The sequence below is a fragment of the Salmo salar genome, chromosome 18 (genome assembly GCF_965601325.2).
Source record: "Salmo salar chromosome 18, fSalSal1, whole genome shotgun sequence".
NCBI classification, from domain to species: domain Eukaryota; kingdom Metazoa; phylum Chordata; class Actinopteri; order Salmoniformes; family Salmonidae; genus Salmo; species Salmo salar.
Window position 1 is genome coordinate 36590001 of NC_138308.1, and position 15009 is coordinate 36605009.

The 15009-nt window shown below is 45.4% G+C and overlaps 1 protein-coding gene across 5 annotated transcripts in view; it reads right to left on the bottom strand.

The window, feature by feature from the left end:
* Nucleotides 1-15009, bottom strand: part of ehbp1 (EH domain binding protein 1) — a 477797-nt gene that overhangs the window by 16070 nt on the left and 446718 nt on the right. For 3 of the 5 annotated variants that reach the window (XM_082964936.1, XM_082964937.1, XM_082964935.1), the window contains 2 exons: nt 11860-12054; nt 30-169 (listed from right to left, as the gene is read on the bottom strand). In XM_082964936.1, coding sequence (XP_082821062.1) covers nt 30-169; nt 11860-12054 — 335 coding nt within the window. The remainder of the gene's footprint in view (nt 1-29; nt 170-11859; nt 12055-15009) is intronic. The other 2 variants (XM_082964938.1, XM_082964939.1) reach the window with 2 other exon arrangements.

Genomic DNA, 15009 nt, shown 5'->3' on the forward strand with positions numbered 1-15009 from the left:
TGTGTATGTGTACGTGTACGTGTCCATACCTCTGTGGGGCTGAGTGGAGAGGTGGATGAGGAGAAGGAGGGAGAGGAAGAGGAGGATGAAGGAGAGGAGGAAGAGTTGGGTCCTCCAGGTCGTACCTCCATCATCTTTAGCTTCAAGTCCACGTGTTTACTGTTCACACCTGGAGACAGACAGACAGACAGACAGACAGACAGACAGACAGACAGACAGACAGACAGACAGACAGACAGACAGACAGACAGACAGACAGACAGACAGACAGACAGACAGACAGACAGACAGACAGACAGACAGACAGACAGACAGACAGACAGACAGACAGACAGACAGACAGACAGACAGAGAAAGAGAGGATTTCACCATGAGGTCAATAGTGACTTTAACACGGTTAGAGTTTAATGGCTGTGATATGAGAAAACTGAGGATGGATCAACAACATTGCAGTTAGTCCACAATACTAACCTAAATAACAGAGTGAAAAGAAGGAAGCCTGTACAGAATACAAATATTCCAACACATGGATCCTGTTTGCAACAAGGAACTAAAGTAAAACATCAAAAAATGTATAAAAGAAATGTACTTTATGTCCTGAATGGGGCAAAACCAACACATCACTAAGTACCACTCTTCATATTTTCAAGCATTGTGGTGGCTGCATCATGTTATGGGTATGCTTGTCATCGGCAAGGACTAGGGAGTTTTTTAGGATAAAATAAATGGAATAGAGCTAAGCACAGGGTAAATCCTAGAAGAAAACCTGGTTCAGTCTGCTTTCCAACAAACACTGGGAGACAAATTCACCTTTCAGCAGGACAATAACATAAAACACAAGGCCGAATCTACACTGGAGTTGCTTACCAAGACGACATTAAATATTCCCGAGTGGCCAAGTTACAATACATAAAAAAAAATATATATACATTTTCCCCCCAATTTTGATCTTGTCTCATCTCTGCAACTCCCCAACGGGCTCGGGACGTGAAGGTTGAGTCATGCGTCCTCCGAAACACGACCCGACTAACCGCACTTCTTTAAGACCCGCCTGCTCACTCCGGAAGCCAGTCGCACCAATGTGTCGGAGGAAATACAGTTCACCTGATGACCGAGGTCAGCCTGTTGGCGCCCGGCCCGACACAAGGAGTCGCTAGAGCGTGATGAGCCAAGTAACCCTCCCCTAACCAGGACGACGCTGGACCAAACCCTGCCCTAACCAGGGCGATGCTGGACCAAACGCTCCCCTAACCAGGACGACGCTGGACCAAACCCTCCCCTAACCAGGACGACGCTGGACCAAACCCTCCCCTAACCAGGACGACGCTGGGCCAAACCTTCCCCTAACCAGGACGACGCTGGACCAAACCCTCCCCTAACCAGGACGACGCTGGGCCAAACCCTCCCCTAACCAGGACGACGCTGGGCCAAACCCTCCCCTAACCAGGACGACGCTGGACCAAACCCTCCCCTAACCAGGACGACGCTGGACCAAACCCTCCCCTAACCAGGACGACGCTGTACCAAACCCTCCCCTAACCAGGACGACGCTGGACCAAACCCCCCCCCTAACCAGGACGACGCTGGACCAAACCCTCCCCTAACTAGGACGACGCTGGACCAAACCCTCCACTAACCAGGACGACGCTGGGCCAAACCCTCCCCTAACCAGGACGACGCTGGACCAAACCCTGCCCTAACCAGGACGACGCTGGACCAAACCCTCCCCTAACCAGGACGACGCTGGACCAAACCCTCCCCTAACCAGGACGACGCTGGGCCAAACCCTCCCCTAACCAAGACGACGCTGGACCAAACCCTCCCCTAACCAGGACGACGCTGGACCAAACCCTCCCCTAACCAGGACGACGCTGGACCAAACCCTCCACTAACCAGGACGACGCTGGACCAAACCCTCCCCTAACCAGGACGACGCTGGGCCAAACCCTCCCCTAACCAGGACGACGCTGGACCAAACCCTCCCCTAACCAGGACGACGCTGGACCAAACCCTGCCCTAACCAGGACGACGCTGGACCAAACCCTCCCCTAACCAGGACGACGCTGGACCAAACCCTCCCCTAACCAGGACGACGCTGGGCCAAACCCTCCCCTAACCAGGACGACGCTGGACCAAACCCTCCCCTAACCAGGACGACGCTGGACCAAACCCTCCCCTAACCAGGACGACGCTGGACCAAACCCTCCCCTAACCAGGACGACGCTGGACCAAACCCTCCCCTAACCAGCACGACGCTGGGCCAAACCCTCCCCTAACCAGCACGACGCTGGGCCAAACCCTCCCCTAACCAGGACGACGCTGGGCCAAACCCTCCCCTTACCAGGACGACGCTGGGCCAAACCCTGCCCTAACCAGGACGACGCTGGGCCAAACCCTGCCCTAACCAGGACGACGCTGGGCCAAACCCTCCCCTAACCAGGACGACGCTGGGCCAAACCCTGCCCTAACCAGGACGACGCTGGGCCAAACCCTGCCCTAACCAGGACGACGCTGGACCAAACCCTGCCCTAACCAGGATGACGCTGGGCCAATTGTGCGCTGCCCTATGGGACTCCCGATCACGGCCGGTTGTGATACAGCCTGGGATCGCAATGCAGTGCCTTAGACCGCTGAGATGCAGTGCCTCAGACCGCTGAGATGCAGTGCCTCAGACCGGTGAGATGCAGTGCCTCAGACCGGTGAGATGCAGTGCCTCAGACCGCTGAGATGCAGTGCCTCAGACCGCTGAGATGCAGTGCCTCAGACCGGTGAGATGCAGTGCCTCAGACCGCTGAGATGCAGTGCCTCAGACCGGTGAGATGCTGTGCCTCAGACCGCTGAGATGCTGTGCCTCAGACCGGTGAGATGCAGTGCCTCAGACCGGTGAGATGCAGTGCCTCAGACCGGTGAGATGCAGTGCCTCAGACCGGTGAGATGCAGTGCCTCAGACCGCTGAGATGCAGTGCCTCAGACCGGTGAGATGCAGTGCCTCAGACCGCTGAGATGCAGTGCCTCAGACCGCTGAGATGCAGTGCCTCAGACCGCTGAGATGCAGTGCCTCAGACCGCTGAGATGCAGTGCCTCAGACCGGTGAGATGCAGTGCCTCAGACCGGTGAGATGCAGTGCCTCAGACCGCTGCGCCACTTGGGAGGCCCCTAGTTACAGTTTTGAATTAAATCTGCTTGAAAATCTATGGCAAGACTTGAAAATGGCTGTCTAGCAATGATCAACAACCAACTTGACAGAGCTAGAAGAATTTAAAAAAGAATAATGTGTAAATATTGTACAATCCAGGTGTAGAAAGCTCTTAGAAACTTACCCAGAAAGACTCACAGCTGTAATCACTGGGTGATTCTAACATGTATTGACTTAGGGGTGTGAATACTTATGTAAATTCGATATTTCTGTATTTCATTTTCAATACATTTGCAAACATTTCTAAAAACATGTTTTCACTTTGTCATTATGGGGTATTGTGTGTAGATGGTTGAGGAAAAAAACATTTAATCCACTTTGAATTCGGGCTGTAACAACAAAATGTGGTATAAGTGAAGGGGTATGAATACTTTCTGAAGGCACTATATATACACATATGGTAAACACGGACAAGTGCGCACGCACGCTCGCACACACACACCCACAGATACATGCAGAATATAGCTCTCGGTATTGAAACGTATTGCAAACACACACACAGGAAGTGGGGGTAACTCAGTCAGCAGGAGAGTAAGGGACAACAGTGTGTAACAGAGATGGTTTGGTTTGCATTTCAGTCATATCTCTGATTTCTGCCTGAGCACACTAGTAGATAACAGATCCACACACACACACACACACACACACACACACACACACACACACACACACACACACACACACACACACAGTAAAGATATATACATATATATATGTGAGAGAGATAGTGACCTGGATTGAATAAGCTGTTTGGGAAGAGAGGTGCGTGACACTGAGTATACATACATAGTGGAATAGGACTATCAGACTAGAGAGAGAGAGATGGAGGGGGGAGAGTGATGAGGGGGGGAGGTGGAGGGGCAGAGATGGAGGAGGGAGTGGTGGAGGGGGGAGAGAGAAAGAGAGGGGGAGAGAGAGATGGATTGGGAGAGAGATGTAGGTGGAGGAGAGAGAAAGAGACGGGGGAGAGAGAGAGATGGATGGGGAGAGAGATGGAGGTGGAGGAGAGAGAAAGAGACAGAGGGGAGAGAGCGAGAGAGATGGATGGGGAGAGAGATAGAGGTGGAGGAGAGAAAGAGAGACAGGGGGGAGAGAGAGAGATGGATAGGGAGAGAGATGGAGGTGGAGGAGAGAGAAAGACAGAGATCCCTGATGGACGATGAAGACACACACCTGGTCTGGCTGAGACCCTCTCCAGTCAGGCCAACACAGCACAGGATGGGCACAGCTGTACACATTATCTTCTTCGGGCTAGGGGGCAGTATTTGGAAATTTGGATGAATGAGGTGCCCAAAGTAAACTGCCTGTTACTCAGGCCCAGAACCTATGATATGCATATAATGTGTAGATTTGGATAGAAAACACTCTAAAGTTTCCAAAACTGTTAAAATAATGTCTGTGAGTATAACAGAACTCATATAGCAGGCAAAAACCTGAGGAAAATCCAACCCGGAAGTGGGAGATTTTAAAGGTTGTAGTTTTTAAGTGATTGCCTTTCTAAAATGCTGTGTCTGTGGGGTCAAATTGCACTTCCTAATGCTTCCAGCAGATGTCAACAGTCTTTAGAAATTGTTTCAGGCTTGTAATGTGACAGGGAATCGAATAAGAGCTCTCAAAACAACAGGCTTCCTGAAAGACATTAGTGCACTCTCGCGCGGTCACGTGAAGCGCGCCGTTCTTTCTTTTTCTTCTGTATTCAATACGCTATTGTCCGGTTGGAATATTATTGAAGATTTATGACAAAAATATCCTAAATATTGATTATATACATCGTTTGACATGTTTCTACGAACTGTAATGGAACTTTTTTGCTTTTCGTCTAGCTTTTGCGCCCACGCATTGTGCATTTTGATTAGTGAGCTAAACTGAAGTAAACATGTGAACAAAACGGAGGTATTTGGACATAAATATGGACTTTATCAAACAAAACGAACATTTCTTGTGGAACTGGGAGTCTTTTGAGTGCATTCCGCCGAAGATCAGCAATGTGAAGATTTATAATGCTGTTTCTGACTTTTGTTGACTCCACAACTTGGCGGGTAACTGTATAGCTTGCTTTGATGGCTGAGCGCTGTACTCAGAATATTGAACAATGTGCTTTCGCCGTAAAGCTGTTTTGAAATCTGACAAAGCGGTTGCATTAAGGAGAAGTTTATCTTTAATCCAATGTAAAACACTCGTATCTTTAATCAAAATTTATGATGTGTATTTCTGTAAATTGATGAGCTCATTCACTGGAAGTTTTGGAGGCAAAACATTTCTGAACATTACGTGCCAATGTAAAATTGCGTTTTTGGATATAAATATGAACTTTATCGAACAAAACATACATGTGTTGTGTAACATTGAGTCCTGGGAGTGTCATCTGATGAAGATCATCAAAGGTTAGTGATTCATTTTAGCCGTATTTCTGGGTTTTGTGACGCCTCTCCTTGCTTGGAAAATGGCTGTGTTGTTTTTCTTGTCTAGGCGCTGTCCTAACATAATCTAATGGTATGCTTTCACCGTAAAGCCTTTTTGAAATCGGACACTGTGGTTGGATTAACAAGAAGTTTATCTTTAAAATGGTGTATAATACTTATATGTTTGAGAAATTTGAATTATGAGATTTTTGTTGTTTTGAATTTGGCACCCTGCTATTTCACTGGCTGTTGGTGAGGGGATCCTCTCTTTCCACAACAGCTTATGTTCTGATGTCGTTTGGCCTCTCTACCCATGTCTCTCTCTCTCTCAGTACTGCTGCTAATCTGAGTCTCTCTTTCCTTCAGCTCACTTCTCAATCTCTTCATTTTCTCCTCTTTACCCTTCCGTCTTTCCTTCCCTCTCCATTTCTTCCCTCTTTCTCTACGGTGTTAATCTCACTCTGTCTCTCTATACCTTCCTCTCTGTACAACTCCATCTCTCTCTTCCAGCTCCACTTGTAAGGTCTGGTAATCACAGTGCTGGCCTTGTCCTCACGTCCACACGCACACACACACACACTCGGGGGTGTCCTGCCAGGGCTGAGCACTGGGCTGGAGGAGATGAAAGGGCAGGAGGGAGACCATTTCATGTGTGACCCTCTCTCCACACACACACACACACACTTATCAGGGTTGGGCAGAGAGCCTGGGTGAAGGCGTCCAAAACTTTTCCCGTCTCAGATGGCCAGGTACTCACAAATACATAACAGGGAAACACACACATACGCGCACACACACACACACACACACACACACACACACACACACACACACACACACACACACACACACACACACACACACACACACGGAGGAGGAGGAGTGAAGTGAGGACTGGAGAGATGACAGAGCTCTGGTATACCTATCATAATAATTAACCAATGAGCTACCAGATATATATATTAGTGTACCAGATATATATCAGTCTACCAGATATATATCAGTCTACCAGATACACACTACCGTTCAAAAGTTTGGGGTCACTTAGAAATCGATTACAGGCACAAAATGGTCAGAAACAAAGAACTTTCTTCTGAAACTCGTCAGTCTATTCTTGTTCTGAGAAATGAAGGCTATTCCATGCGAGAAATTTCCAAGAAACGGAAGATCTCGTACAACGCTGTGTACTACTCCCTTCACAGAACAGAGCAAACTGGCTCTAACACACACACACACACACACACACACACACACACACACACACACACACACACACACACACACACACACACACACACACACACACACACACACACACACACAGGGAGGAGGAGGAGTGAAGTGAGGACTGGAGAGATGACAGAGCTCTGGTATACCTATCATAATAATTAACCAATGAGCTACCAGATATATATATTAGTGTACCAGATATATAGCAGTCTACCAGATATATATCAGTCTACCAGATACACACTACCGTTCAAAAGTTTGGGGTCACTTAGAAATCGATTACAGGCACAAAATGGTCAGAAACAAAGAACTTTCTTCTGAAACTCGTCAGTCTATTCTTGTTCTGAGAAATGAAGGCTATTCCATGCGAGAAATTTCCAAGAAACGGAAGATCTCGTACAACGCTGTGTACTACTCCCTTCACAGAACAGAGCAACCTGGCTCTAACCAGAATAGAAAGAGGAGTGGGAGGCCACGGTGCACAACTGAGCAAGAGGACAAGTACATTAGAGTGTCTAGTTTAAGAAACAGACGCCTCACAAGTCCTCAACTGGCAGCTTCATTAAATAGCACCCGCAAAACACCACTCTCAACGTGAAGAGGTGACTCCGGGATGCTGGCCTTCTAGGCAGAGTTGGAAAGAAAAAGCCATATCTCAACCTGGCCAATAAAAAGAAAAGATTAAGATGCGCAAAAGAACAGACACTGGACAGAGCAACGCTGCCTACAAGGCTCTTCACTGTTGATGTTGACACTGGTGTACGCCTATGTAGATATTCCATTAAAAATCAGCCGTTTCCAGCAACAATAGTCATTTACACCATTAACAATGTCTACACTGTATTTCTGATCAATTTGATGTTATTTTTAATGAACAAAAAATGTGCTTTTCTTTCAAAAACAAGGAAATTTCTAAGTGACCCAAAACTTTTGAACGGTAGTGTATATTAGGGTACCAGATATAAATTAATCTGCCAGATATACAGTTGAAGTTGGAAGTTAACATACACCTTAGCCAAATACATTTAAACTCAGTTTTTCACAATTCCTGACATTTAATCTTAGTAAATATTCCGTCTTAGGTCAGTTAGGATCACCACTTTATTTTAAGAACGTAAAATGTCAGAATAATAGTAGAGAGAATGATTTATTTCAGCTTTTATTTCTTTCATCACATTCCCAGTGGGTCAGAAGTTTACATACACTCAATTAGTATTTTGGTAGCATTGCCTTTTAATTGTTTAACTTGGGTCAAATGTTTCGGGTAGCCTTCCACGAGCTTCCCACAATAAGTTGGGTGAATTTTGGCCCATCCTTCCTGACAGAGCTGGTGTAACTGGGTCAGGTTTGTAGGCCTCCTTGCTCGCACACGCTTTTTCAGTTCTGCCCACACATTTTCTATAGGATTGAGGTCAAGGCTATGTGATGGCCACTCTAATACCTTGACTTTGTTGTCCTTAAGCCATTTTGCCACAACTTTGGAAGTATGCGTGGGGTCATTGTCCATTTGGAAGACCCATTTGCAACCAAGCTTTAACTTCCTGACTGATGTCTTGAGATGTTGCTTCAATATATCCCAATAAATTTCCTCCCTCATGATGCCATCTATTTTGTGAAGTGCACCAGTCCCTCCTGCAGCAAAGCACCCCCACAACATGATGCTGCCACCCCCCTGCTTCACGGTTGGGATGGTGTTCTTCGGCTTGCAAGTCTCCCACTTTCTCCTCCAAACATAACTATGGTCATTATGGCCAAATGGTTCTATTTTTGTTTCATCAGACCAGAGGACATTTCTCCAAAAAGTACGATCTGGCTTTTTTATGGCGGTTTTGGAGCAGTGGCTTCTTCCTTGCTGAGCGGCCTTTCAGGTTATGTTGATATAGGACTCATTTTACTGTGGATATAGATACTTTTGTACCTGTTTCCTCCAGCATCTTCACAAGGTCCTTTGCTGTTGTTCTGGGATTGATTTGCACTTTTCACACCAAAGTACACTCATCTCTAGGAGACAGAACGCGTCTCCTTCCTGAGCGGTATGACGTCTGCGTGGTCCCATGGTGTTTATACTTGCGTACTATTGTTTGTACAGATGAATGTGGTACCTTCAGGCGTTTGAAAATTGCTCCCAAGGATGTACCAGACTTGTGGAGGTCTACACTTCTTTTCCTGAGGTCTTGGCTGATTTCTTTTGATTTTCCCATGATGTCAAGCAAAGAGGCACTGAGTTTGAAAGTAGGCCTTGAAATATATCCACAGGTACACTTCCAATTGACTCAAATTATGTCAATTAGCCTATCAGAAGCTTCTAAAGCCATGACATAATTTTCTGGAATTTTCCAAGCTGTATAAAGGCACAGTCAACTTGGTGTATGTAAACGTCTGACCCACTGGAATTGTGATACAGAGAATTATAAGTAAAATAATCTGTCTGTAAACAAATGTTGGAAAAATGACTTGTGTCATGCAAAGTAGATGTCCTAACCGACTTGCCAAAACTATAGTTTGTTAACAAGAAATTTGTGGAGTGGTTGAAAAACGAGTTTTAATGACTCCAACCTAAGTGTATGTAAACTTCCGACTTCAACTGTACATTATTCTACCAGATATATATTAGTCTACCAGATATACATTAGTCTACCAGATATATATTAGGGTAGAAGATATATATTAGTCTACCAGATATATATTAGTCTACCAGATATATATTAGGGTACCAGATATACATTAGTCTACCAGATATATATTAGTCTACCAGATATATATTAGGGTACCAGATATATATTAGTCTACCAGATATATATTAGTCTACCAGATATATATTAGTCTACCAGATATATATTAGGGTAGCAGATATATATTAGTCTACCAGATATATATTAGGGTACCAGATATATATTAGTCTACCAGATATATATTAGTCTACTAGATATATATTAGTCTACCAGATATATATTAGGGTAGCAGATATATATTAGTCTACCAGATATATATTAGTCTACCAGATATATATTAGTCTACCAGATATATATTAGGGTACCAGATATATATTAGTCTACCAGATATATATTAGGGTACCAGATATTTATTAGGGTACCAGATATATATTAGTCTACCAGATATATATTAGGGTAGCAGATATATATTAGTCTACCAGATATATATTAGTCTACCAGATATATATTAGGGTAGCAGATATATATTAGTCTACCAGATATATATTAGTCTACCAGATATATATTAGGGTAGCAGATATATATTAGTCTACCAGATATATATTAGGGTAGAAGATATATATTAGTCTACCAGATATATATTAGTCTACCAGATATATATTAGGGTACCAGATATATATTAGTCTACCAGATATATATTAGGGTACCAGATATATATTAGGGTAGCAGATATATATTAGTCTACCAGATATATATTAGGGTACCAGATATTTATTAGGGTACCAGATATATATTAGTCTACCAGATATATATTAGTCTACCAGATATATATTAGGGTAGCAGATATATATTAGTCTACCAGATATATATTAGGGTAGCAGATACATTAGGGTAGAAGATATATATTAGTCTACCAGATATATATTAGTCTACCAGATATATATTAGGGTAGAAGATATATATTAGTCTACCAGATATATATTAGTCTACCAGATATATATTAGGGTAGAAGATATATATTAGTCTACCAGATATATATTAGTCTACCAGATATATATTAGTCTACCAGATATATATTAGGGTAGAAGATATATATTAGTCTACCAGATATATATTAGTCTACCAGATATATATTAGGGTACCAGATATATATTAGTCTACCAGATATATATTAGGGTACCAGATATATATTAGGGTAGCAGATATATATTAGTCTACCAGATATATATTAGGGTACCAGATATTTATTAGGGTACCAGATATATATTAGTCTACCAGATATATATTAGTCTACCAGATATATATTAGGGTAGCAGATATATATTAGTCTACCAGATATATATTAGGGTAGCAGATACATTAGGGTAGAAGATATATATTAGTCTACCAGATATATATTAGTCTACCAGATATATATTAGTCTACCAGATATATATTAGGGTAGCAGATACATTAGGGTAGAAGATATATATTAGTCTACCAGATATATATTAGTCTACCAGATATATATTAGTCTACCAGATATATATTAGGGTAGAAGATACATTAGGGTAGCAGATATATTAGGGCAGCCTGTTATTAAGTGAAGTGTTCAGTAGAGTGGTCCTGTCAAGAATGTTTTATCTGGCACCTCTTGAAACAGGCGGTTTATCAACAAGTAGTCTCTGTCCCACATGGCACCCTTTTCCCTAGGTAGTGCACTGGTACTAGGTACTATTGACCACAGCCCTGGGTCTTTGGGCTCTGCAGTACTTAGAGGATGGATCCATTTGCAACGCAGCCGTAGAGCGTAGCATCACAACGACCTCTCCCTTCATAAGGACCGTCTCTGTGACAAAGGTCTTCACCACCAGAAAACAACAAACCACAGAGAAAACAAACAGCAGAGATACTGCTGCTTCAAAGAAACACTATTTATTGTTCTGTTTTCATGTTCTCCTTCCTTTCTGCTTCTTTAACCCTTTACTGTACTCCTGCCTATCTCCTATTGGCAGAACAGGGATGCAAAACGCTGGAAAAAAGTAATTAACTTACCTCTGAAAACATTCCACAAATGCTTTTCTGAAGATATGATTTTTTTTTATTGTCTAGGGAGAACTTTTTGCAGTTGTTTTTTAATTACTAGTTTTAATAAAATTGTACAGGAATAGAAAAACAAATAAAGCCAGTCTCAGAACTAGAGAATCTGCTACACGCCAATGGGATCCCAGCTAGCCATGACTCAAGCCAATGAGAAGCAGAGGTCAAAGGGGAAGTGGAGTCGTGCACATGAGGGGTGAGTTACAGACCGACAAAACAGAGAGAGCAAACGAACAAGCAGAAGCACCAGCACACAGCCAGTTAGTGGTGGTCCCTTTACCCAGAAAGGTTAGCTCGGAGCTGGGGTTAGTAGACTCCTGATGCCCCTGGATGGTGGAGGAGGTCGGAGGGGCCTCAGGAGGGTTAGTATCTACCGCAGCAGCCTCTGTCACAGTTTCATCATGGTGATCTTCCTCATCTCTCCCCCCCTCCTCCTCACCCCCATTATCATCACCTGCATCTCCATCCAACACATCTACACACGAGAGACAGAGAGAGACAGAGAGAGAGAGACAGAGAGAGAGAGAAAGAAAGATGGAGAGAGAAAGAAAGAAAGAAAGATGGAGAGAGAGGGAAAGAAAGAGAGAAAGATGTAAGGAGAGAGAAAGAATCATTCTATGTTAGTGCATGTTAGTGGTTATGTGAAGCCATGCTGGTTCCAAGCCCTAGAGAAGGTAAGGAGATATTAATACGTGTTGTGAAAACACAGCAGGCCCCACTTAAGTCTGTCTGTCTGTCTGTCTGTCTGTCTGTCTGTCTGTCTGTCTGTCTGTCTGTCTGTCTGTCTGTCTGTCTGTCTGTCTGTCTGTCTGTCTGTCTGTCTGTCTGTCTGTCTGTCTGTCTCTGCCTGCCTGCCTGCCTGCCTGTCTCTACAGACACACAGACTAACTGAAGCAGAGCCATCACCATCACCAGACAACTCACAGCTCTGTTCAGGCATCGCTGCCGTGACAACAGCTACAGATAAAGGCCAAAAACGAAACAAAAACAAAACATGAAAACACATATTACATTAAGCCTCCCGACGGGACAAAATACATCAACACAAACAATAAAAACAATATTAAATCCTGCTGTATAAATAAATGGACTCAAAAGAAACAAAAACCCCAAAACTGCTGCAGATGTTTGACAGAGAGTCTCCTTCCCTCCACCCGTTCTGTCACTTAGTGGTAGGAGGAGAGAGAGACAATGAAAGACAGGGGAGGGAGAGAAGGAGAAAGAGAGAGGCAGAGGAAGAGGGAGGAAGAGAGAGTAACAGGAAAAAGAGGGAGAGTGAAAAATAACGTGTGAAAGAGAGAGAGAGAGAAAGCGAGAGAGAGAAAGACTCAAGGAAAAAGAGAGGGAGAGCATTTTCAGTTTTTAATTTGGTTTCTGTGATGTGTGGAGAGAGCGCGTGCGAGCAAGCGTGGAGCGCGGGTGGCTGGTTAACGCTAGCTAATTAAAGGAAGCTATGGTGATGGAGTTTGGAAAGTTTGCAGGCAGGCAGGCAGGCGGTGGCAGGGGCAGCCCAGGTCTGAATTAACAGGACCCTGAGTGGTGGAGGGAATGATGGAGGAGAGAAGAGAGAGGAGGGAGCAGGGCTAGGATTAGGCGTTCTGCACGGCAGGCCTTGTGCATCAGGCCTACAGCGCTGCTCTTCTCCTCCCTTCTCTCATCCCCCTTTCCTCTCCTCCTCCTCCTCCCTGACACCATTTTTAATGAGATCCACAATTAGCCAGATTCAAAAAGGCAGAAAGAGCAAATAAACCAAACTGCATCTTCCTCCCTCCTCCTCTCTTCCTCCTGTCTCACTCATCTCCTCTCTCTCCTCCTGTCTCACTCATCTCCTCTCTCTCCTCCTGTCTCACTCATCTCCTCACTCTCCTCCTGTCTCACTCATCTCCTCTCTCTCCTCCTGTCTCACTCATCTCCTCTCTCTCCTCCTGTCTCACTCATCTCCTCTCTCTCCTCCTGTCTCACTCATCTCCTCTCTCTCCTCCTGTCTCACTCATCTCCTCTCTCACTCATCTCCTGTCTCACTCATCTCCTCTCTCACTCATCTCCTCTCTCTCCTCCTGTCTCACTCATCTCCTCTCTCTCCTCCTGTCTCACTCATCTCCTCTCTCCTCCTGTCTCACTCATCTCCTCCTCTCTCTCCTCCTGTCTCACTCATCTCCTCCTCTCTCTCCTCCTGTCTCACTCATCTCCTCTCTCTCCTCCTGTCTCACTCATCTCCTCTCTCCTCCTGTCTCACTCATCTCCTCTCTCCTCCTGTCTCACTCATCTCCTCTCCTCCTCTCTCTCCTCCTGTCTCACTCATCTCCTCTCTCTCCTCCTGTCTCACTCATCTCCTCTCTCTCCTCCTGTCTCACTCATCTCCTCTCTCTCCTCCTGTCTCACTCATCTCCTCTCTCTCCTCCTGTCTCACTAGTCTCCTCTCCTCCTCTCTCTCCTCCTGTCTCACTCATCTCCTCTCTCTCCTCCTGTCTCACTCATCTCCTCTCCTCCTCTCTTTCCTCCTGTCTCACTAGTCTCCTCTCCTCCTCTCTCTCCTCCTGTCTCACTCATCTCCTCTCTCTCCTCCTGTCTCACTCATCTCCTCTCCTCCTCTCTTTCCTCCTGTCTCACTAGTCTCCTCATCTCCTCTCTTTCCTCCTGTCTCACTCATCTCCTCTCTCTCCTCCTGTCTCACTCATCTCCTCTCTCCTCCTGTCTCACTCATCTCCTCTCTCCTCCTGTCTCACTCATCTCCTCTCCTCCTCTCTTTCCTCCTGTCTCACTCATCTCCTCTCTCCTCCTGTCTCACTCATCTCCTCTCCTCCTCTCTCTCCTCCTGTCTCACTCATCTCCTCTCTCTCCTCCTGTCTCACTCATCTCCTCTCCTCCTCTCTTTCCTCCTGTCTCACTAGTCTCCTCTCCTCCTCTCTCTCCTCCTGTCTCACTAGTCTCCTCATCTCCTCTCTTTCCTCCTGTCTCACTAGTCTCCTCTCCTCCTCTCTCTCCTCCTGTCTCACTCATCTCCTCTCTCTCCTCCTGTCTCACTCATCTCCTCTCCTCCTGTCTCACTCATCTCCTCTCTCTCCTCCTGTCTCACTCATCTCCTCTCTCTCCTCCTGTCTCACTAGTCTCCTCTCCTCCTCTCTCTCCTCCTGTCTCACTCATCTCCTCTCTCTCCTCCTGTCTCACTCATCTCCTCTCCTCCTCTCTTTCCTCCTGTCTCACTAGTCTCCTCTCCTCCTCTCTCTCCTCCTGTCTCACTCATCTCCTCTCTCTCCTCCTGTCTCACTCATCTCCTCTCCTCCTCTCTTTCCTCCTGTCTCACTAGTCTCCTCTCCTCCTCTCTCTCCTCCTGTCTCACTAGTCTCCTCATCTCCTCTCTTTCCTCCTGTCTCACTCATCTCCTCTCTCTCCTCCTGTCTCACTCATCTCCTCTCTCCTCCTGTCTCAC